General features: G+C 43.6%; 1 protein-coding gene across 1 annotated transcript; it reads right to left on the minus strand.

Annotated features, from left to right (window-relative positions):
* Nucleotides 1-2,895: 2,895 nt before the first annotated feature.
* BTBD9 (BTB domain containing 9) lies at nucleotides 2,896-3,871 on the minus strand (the record flags this gene model as incomplete). Its single annotated transcript, XM_073628749.1, is given in 1 exon segment — nucleotides 2,896-3,871. A coding segment is annotated over 1 exon segment (194 nt), but the record flags the coding sequence as incomplete, so codon positions are not given.
* Nucleotides 3,872-8,773: the final 4,902 nt, after the last annotated feature.

Consider the following 8,773-nt stretch of genomic DNA (forward strand, 5'->3'; position numbering starts at 1 on the left):
GGAGATGTCCTTCGTAATCTGGCAGATTTGGAGTGTTTTTGCAAAGAAGAATGGGCAAATATTGCCAAGTCAAGATGTGCCATGCTGATAGACTCATACCCAAAAAGACTGAGTGCTGTAATAAAATCAAAAGGTGCTTCAACAAAAGTATTAGTTTAAGGGTGTGCACGCTTATGCAACCATATTTTAGTTTTTTATTTTTACTTCCACCCCCTAAAAGATTTTGTTGTTCAACTGAGTTATACAGTTTATAGGTCACATTAAAGGTGGAAAAAACTCTGAAATTATTCAATTTTGTGTCTTTTTTTTTTTTTTTTTTACATCACAGAAACCTGACATTTTAACAGGGGGTGTGTAGACTTTTTAGATCCACTGTATGTATACCAAGGTAAACCCCTTGTTGGTTTTTTTGCCCATCTTTGTCCAATTTGGGAGATTTCCCCTCAATTCCTGATCTGGAGAAAACTCAAAATGTTGGACCTCCTGGTCCCGGTGACAATGGGGACAAATAAAGTTAATCTCAACAGTGGGCACAAAACACAATAACAACCCATCACCTTCTGTAACAGGCCAAGCTGTCCAACAAAAGTGACACAGGTGGACAAACAACACAGCCAGGGGGGGCTCACAATGGTCAGTTTTTTTATTCATTTGGTTTAAACCTTTTGTTGTCCAAATGAAAACACTGCTAACGGCTTAAAATGTGTTATTTAGCGTTGGGCTTTGGTATGCTGATGCATTTAACTCTACATGTTCCATCTGAGACCACCCTGTCCTCAGGGTGACAACACTGCAGCACTATTTCACTTCCGAATGACCAGTGATGTCACCTTGTTACAGGAAGTGTAAAAATAGCCGATCTACAGGCAGGATTAACAGATAGTAAAACTATTATGTTTATATTGTTCTAAAAGAAGAACTGGCATCTTAATGCAATTTTGCCCATGATTCCACTCTAAGGTCATAATGCTTTGCTTAAATAACCATCAAGTGTGCAAGAGTGACGGTAAACACAAATGGTGCTATACTACTGAAAGGAAGGTTGGAACATACTGATAGAAAACCATTTTGTGGCTTATTAAAGAATAAATGCACTTTAAGGCAAAGTGCATTTGATGCTTTTTGCCCACTCTCCCCTGACCTCACCTAACCCCCCCCACCTCTTCCTCTACAGATGTATACTAACCTTGATCTGATATTTCTGGCCTCCAATGTTAGTTTACAACTAGTGCCGTGAGTTTATTTTCCTGGCCATGCCTGTGCATTACAGCCCTACAGACTTCTATGGGACTGTCTCTGGACTCGAGATACAGCTCCATGGACTTCCAATGAACCGTCTTTTACTGTCACCAGCCTCAGGCCCCATAGACTTCTATTGGACACCCTCCAATTATCTCCAGCCTTGAAACACAGCCCCTTAGATGTTTAATGCAGGGGTCTTCAAACTGCGGTTTGAGGACCAGATGTGACCTTTTACTAGCCCTTGGTGCACTATTCCTCCCAATTATATGAGGTGCTATTCTTCCCACTGACACCTACTATGGGGCACAATTTCTTACACTGATACCAAGAATGGGACACTATCCTCTCACTGACACCTATCTTGGGGCACTATTTCTTCCACTGATACCAATAATGTGACACTATCCTCTCACTAACACCTACTATGGGGCACTATTTCTTTCACTGATACCAATAATGGGGCACTACTACCACCAATATCAACGATGGGGCACTACTCCTCCTCCTGCTGCTGACCACAAACCACGTGTCTATGTTTATTCTCACCGATGTTGGGCGCTGGACATTTTCTACCCCCACTAACCACAATTTCACACCCCTAAATTCTAAAGGGCAGTAAACTGGCCCTTTGTTTGAAAAGTTTGGAGACCCCTGGTCTAAAGGATTGTCTCCAGCCTTGGGACATAGTCCCATAGACTTCAGAAGGATCACCTCTGATCATCTCCAGCATCGAGACACAGAGCCATAGACTTCTGATAGACAGTCTCCATTTGTATCCAGGCCTTGAGACACAGCCCCATAGACTTCTAATGGACCACCTTTAATCATCTCCAGCCTCAGGACACAGCTCCATAGACTTCTAATGGACCACCTTGTATCATCGCCATCCTCAGGACAAGCCCCATAGACTACTGATAGACAGTCCCCAATTGTATCTAGGCCTTGAGACACAGCCCCATAGACTTCTAATGGACCACCTTTAATCATCTCCAGCCTCAGGACACAGCCCCATAGACTTCTAATAGACCACCTTTAATCATCTCCAGCCTCAGGACACAGCTCCTTAGACTTTTGACAGACAGTCTCCAATTGTATCCAGCCTTGAGACACAGCCCCATAGACTTTTAATGGACTCTCTCCAATTGTATCCGCCCTCGGGACACAGCCACATAGACTTAATGAACCACCGTTTATCATCTCCAGCCTCAGGATACAGCTCCACAGACGTCTAATGGATCGCCTCTGATTATCTCTTGCCTCGGAACACAGCCCCACAAGACATCTGATGGACTGCCTCTAATCTCCAGCCAAAGAACACAGCTCCATAGACGTCTTATGGACCATCTCCAATAAACTTGGGCCTCCAAGCACAGCACCATACACTTCTATGGGATGGTCTCCAATTACATCCAGCCTCGGGACACAACCGAACAGTAGTCTATGGGGCACTAATCCACGGGTATGGCTGGGACAATGAGACAATTAAACAGTGGAACTGTGGCCATTTTTTATCAAGATAAGTATGCATTTAAGAAGGGGGAGGCCGAGTTTGGTTAGGTCAGGCTAAGGGGGCAAAAAGGATAAAGGCACTTAGTCTTACATTGCACTCATCCTTTAGAGAGAGAGAGAGAAAAAAAAAGGCAGACTCCCAACTGCAAGTGAACATTACTTTTATAGGAAATAGGGGAGGAGTTGGGGTAATTGTCAGTTACATCAGCGCAATTACACTGAATTCATCACTGAGAATCCTATTCCATAGAGTTACATCTGAAGACTACCCAATATATACTTCTTTGTCCTTCATCGAGTAAATTAAGTGCTCAAGAATAATATCTGCTCCAGCAAAGCAGACTTTCTCTTTCAATCAGAAGTTCCTCTGCAGGGGGTCAGTTTTTCAGTTGGCAAACAGAGCACATACGGCGGCTCGTGACAGCCTGGTAAAACAATTTGTACTATAACAAAACACAGAAAAGGTGGGGGGGGGGAGGGTAACCGCCACTGCCGAACTCTGCCTACATGGAATAAAAAAAAAAAAGATTCTGACTTGTTGTCACGGATCTGCAAGCCGATCAATAGTAACTCTGTGTAGAGAGGAAAATCCAACTTCACAAGGCCAGAAAAGCAATAAATTCCTCAATTAGTCTCGTTCTGGGGCCACGATGATGCTTGAATTTCAACAGCCACTGGCCCAATTACCAGGCAACGTCCTGGACACGGTTGGAGTGAAGAGCTTGGGTGCTAATAGCGGTTTGATGAAGATTGAATAGCAATTTTCCTTCCTCCAAGGCCGGATTTGATTCCTACAAAGTGGACGGCCAGATGCGGCCTTGGACCAACATCCCCCCCTCCCCCTGCCCTGGCGTTACGACAGCACACAAAGGGGAGACGGAGGTTCAACATGGCTCTAGAAGTTCATGGTTTCAGCCAACTCTTCTTCACTGTGAAGGGACACTGCTGTTCTGATGAGTCGGTGAGGGACTGTCGCCGGCGTTTGAAATGCGCAAAGCTATACTGACGGATTGGCGGGCAGGAACAGGTGGTGGCTCGCTTGGTGGATTCTCCTCACAGTTGTCCTCCTTCTGGTTGACGATCTGTGCCGGACACTCAAAATGAACGCAGTGGAACACCTGCAATCAGAAAGTTTAGATGTTATCAAACGCTAGCAGCAGCTTTCATTGAAGAAATATGTCTGCGGCTCAGAGAACCGAAATCCCAGATCACCCTCCAAGCAGACCGAATGCCGGAAGCCAGGTAGGGGCTCATCCTATGCCTCAAACTGACAATGAATCCAGGAAGAAAAAGCTGGTGGTACCGCGTTAAAATTTAACACGTGCATAATTATTGCTCTAGACCAGGCCCCCTAGACCAAGACCTGCTAGCCTTTATCCGGCCCTTGGGGCACTATTCTTCCATATGATATGAGGTACTATTCCTCCAACTGACAACAACAATGGGGCACCATTTCTTTCACTGATAGTAGTGATGGGGCACTACTCCTCCTCCTATTGATCACTAACATTGAGGCCATGTTTACCCTTACTGATGTTGGGCCCAGGACATTTTCTACCCCCAATGGCCACAATCCAGCCCCCTTAAACTCCGAAGGACAGAAAACTGGCCCTTTGTTTGAAAAGTTTGGAGACCCCTGCTCTAGACAAACATGCCCACCTGTGAAATCTAACGTGTTTCACCCCCCAAAAAATGAGGTTTAACTGTAGAACCTCCAATTACCAAGCTTTATTTTTTGGATAAAACACGTGAGAGGAGAGGGTCACTCCCAAGGATAGTCTACAATCCGCGCTCCTTCTGAAGTGCCAGTGCAGATAGTTAACAATCACAAAGTTACAAAATTTATGTAAAGATCTCAAAAAAGTGAGAAATAATGTCCATAGTGAAAGAACAAAAAACAAAAAAACACAAAACAGCAGTACGTATCAAAGTGTTGAGATGTCAAATAGTGAAAGCACAAAATCCAAATAAAACAAATAATGTTCATAAATTGGTGTAGATATTCAAAACTTCTGGATAAATCCTCTTAGTAATCAGCAAACATCGAGGGAACAGTAATCCACCACCATCACCGGCCACACAGCCTACTCACCAGATTGTGTTGACTCCCAGCACAGGAGTCAAAAGCGCTCCAAAGACATGCCAGAAAAGCCTCATGCGATCATGGCCTGGTCCAGGTACTGGAACGATGTGACTGTATGGACACTGGGTGGATGGTGGAGGATTACTGTTCCCTCGATGTTTGCTGATTACTAAGAGGATTTATCCAGAAGTTTTGAATTTTTGTTCTCTCACTATGGACATTATTTCTCACTTTTTTGAGATCTTTACATAAATTTTGTAACTTTGTGATTGTTAACTATCTGCACTGGCACTTCAGAAAAAGCGCAGTTTGTAATTAATTTGTTAATTATTTTCTTTTTTCAATTTTCTTATAACTGGCTGCTCCTAAATATATTTAACTCATTAGTTTCCTCCTGCGCGGGTTTTTGGTTTGTACCATTTGTAATATGGTACCCAAGGATAGTCTGTTTGTCTGGAACAATAAAGTTACACCCACATTAAACTTTAATGGAGTGCTGCCATCTTCTTCTTCTTGGATTCACCATCAGCTATCAGTTGCAGCCTGGGAAACTATTAATGGTTTGCAGTCAATTTTATTTTATATTCCCAATTTATAAACTTTTTTTTTTTTATTTTAAGGTAAACTTAGGGAAGGAACTAAAGACATGAATTACCTAAAATGAAGCTGATTTATCTGTCGTAGAATTTGTATTTCTCGCTTATGTCGCCATAAGATTTACACAGACGGGTGACACCACTGTTATGCCCCGTACATACCATCGGACTTTCTGCCAACAAATGTTGGATGTGAGCTTGTTGTCGAAAAAGTCTGACCGTGTGTACGCTCCATAGAACATTTGCCGTCGGACTTTCCGCCAACAAATGTTTGAAGGCAGGTTCTCAAATTTTCCGACAACAAAATTTGTTGTCGGAAATTCCGAGCATGTGTACACAAGTCCGACGCACAAAAGTTCCACGCATGCTCGGAATCAAGCAGAAGGAGCCGCACTGGCTATTGAATTTAATTTTTCCTCGGCTCGTCGTACCTCTTGTACGTCATCCCGCGTTCTTGACGTTCCGGATTTCCGACAACATTTGTATGACTGTGTGTATGCAAGACAAGTTTGAGCCAAAAGAAAAAGAATCCACGGTTTTGTTGTCGGAAAGTCCGATCGTGTGTTACAGGGCATGCGGGTTAAAGAATTCTAGGTATGGATATTTTTTTTACAGCTTAAACTAGACTAATGTAAATGCCATACCTGTGGGATCCCTGTAGAAGCTGGAAATCACTGTGTAGACACCACTACTCCAGCGATCTCCACTAGCTTCTGGGTTCTGTGACGAGCGGCTGTCCTGCTGCATTATGAACACAGGAGGTCGGCCGCTGGAGGCACAGGTGTCATTCAGGGAATGGTCTGCAATTTCTAAATGAATGCAAAGTGGTTTTCTAATTGAACTAGGTGGAGAGGCGTGGCAGTGATGTCACACAGAGGCGTGGCGGTGACGTCACACCGAGGCGTGGCGGTGACGTCACACCGAGGCGTGGCGGTGACGTCACACCGAGGCGTGGCGGTGACGTCACACCGAGGCGTGGCGGTGACGTCACACCGAGGCGTGGCGGTGACGTCACACCGAGGCGTGGCGGTGACGTCACACCGAGGCGTGGCGGTGACGTCACGCCTCTCCACCTTATCCAAACGGAGAATGCCTTGCATTCATTGAGAAAATGCAGACCTTTCACTGTATGACATCTGTGCCCAGCGGCCGACCTCCTGTGTTCACAAATCAGGAGGACAGCCACTCGAAACGGGATCCAGAACCTATAGAGACCACTATAGTTGCGGCGTCCAACACAGTGATTACAGCTGCTAGAGGGATCCCACAGGTATGGTATATACATAGTTGGTCCAAGCTGGAACAATGTACCTATGTACAAATATCCATACCTGGAATTCTTCTTTAACCACTTTCCTGTCCAAGGACATCATATGACGTCTTGGACTTTGAGTGGAGATATCTGAACGATGGGTGCAGCTGCAGGAATCATTCAGCTATCATTCTTTTCTGCTGGCGATTCCCTGCAAAGTAAAAATCATATCGGCTATTCAGCCACTTGACTGTTTTTACAGGTGGCGGCGGTGGGAGGCAACACCCCCCCCCCTCTAATACTTCTACCGTCTCGCCCCGTGCGGGCCGGACAATGAAGTTGCCAGCGGCGTCCATTTACCATAGAGAATACCGCCGACCAGATGGTCCCCGGCAATCTCTATGACCTTCGGAGGCCGGGCATGACGTTAAAAAAAAATAAATAAAAAAGTCAGCAGCTACAAATACTGCAGCTGCTGACTTTTAAAATAAGGACACTTACCATTACCAGGGCGCCCGCGATGTCCTCACCCGAAGCCGACCTGTCCCTCAGCTCCCGGGTAAAGGCGCCGCCATCTTCAGTAAGGGAATCAGGGAGTGAAGCCTTGCGACTTCACAGCATGGTTCCCTACTGTGCATGCGCGAGTCGCACTGCTCATCCTGACTGGTCCCTGCTGTCTTCTAGGACCTGTGGGTCTCCCAGAAGACAGTGGGGGGTGGGGAGGGGCAGGACATGGCATAGATCGCTGCAGATTTGATCACCGGAAGTGGGAGCAAATACCTGTATTAGACAGGTATCTGCTCCCCCCTCCCCCCTGAAAGGTGCCAAATGTGACACTGGAGGGGGGGAGGAACCAGATAAACGGAAGTTCCATTTTTGGGTGGAACTTCGCTTTAATGAGTACATAGAAAAGAAACAATGGGGGTTTGGGAATTCAGAAATTAAAAAATTTGAAAATCTGAAAAAAAGAAAGAAAATCAGTAAAATTCAAAATAATAACCAATAATAACTAATTCTAGGTATTGGAATTTCCTTTCAAATTTGGCTGTTTGTGAACATAACGAATATGAATTATCCGAAATAACGAATGCCGCATCTAAACAAATGGAATGGAACAAATTAATAAAAAATAATAATAAAAAGGTTTTATTATTATTATTTATTATTATTAGATTGTTACGTTCAATTCATTACATTCACCAACAGCCAAATTTGAAAGGAAATTCCAATACCTATAATTGAATAGTTATTATTAGTTATTTATTTTAGGTTTTAGAATTTTCGGATTTTCATTCTTTTGAATTTTCAGATTTTCATTCTTATTTTTGGATTTTCAAATGTCCTCATTCCGAAATTTCGAATTCGAATTTTCCAATTTCCGAAATTTCGAATTTCCGAAATGTCAAAACTTCGAATTTTCGGAAATTGAAAAATTCGGAAATTTTGGAATTAACAAATTTGTCAAAACGTGTTGAAAAACGAATTCGGAACTAAACGAATTGCACATGTCTATTATTGAGTCCTTATGCTGCTAGCATTAGTAAATAGATAGGAAAGCACATTATATTTACTTGTTTGAACCTTTGATTTTTTTGTTTTGTTTTTTTTACATTTCTTCAGTTACTTCCTGGTTTCTGGCCTAGGCCAAAATGATGTCATACATCCCAGGAGTCTTCATCTGGGAGGAGTTTTCAGCCAAGCACACTCTGCTGCCGGTGTTTTGTCAGATTCTGCGACCCGTCAGAATGTGTAACGGAAGAGACGTTCCGTCGCCGCCATCTTTCTACACCCCGCACTCCTCAACAGTAATGATACACTGAGAAGGGGGGAAGCGGACATCTTGTTACACCCACCGGAGTTTTGCATTTTACACTTATTTTTTAACAGTAAAGTGAGTTTATATAATGAAATACAATAGTTAGAATTCTGTCTGACTGGTTAGATGTTGAATTTTAAAAGCAGCGGCAAGCCCGCTGATCTCACAGGTTTGCTGATCTCACAGAAGTTTGCTGCTTTTAAAATGAAACATCTAAACATTCAGACGAAGTTCTAAGTCCTGTATTTCACTATACAAACTCACTTTACTGTTAA

This window comes from Aquarana catesbeiana, linkage group LG04, assembly GCF_042186555.1.
Source record: "Aquarana catesbeiana isolate 2022-GZ linkage group LG04, ASM4218655v1, whole genome shotgun sequence".
NCBI classification, from domain to species: Eukaryota; Metazoa; Chordata; class Amphibia; order Anura; family Ranidae; genus Aquarana; species Aquarana catesbeiana.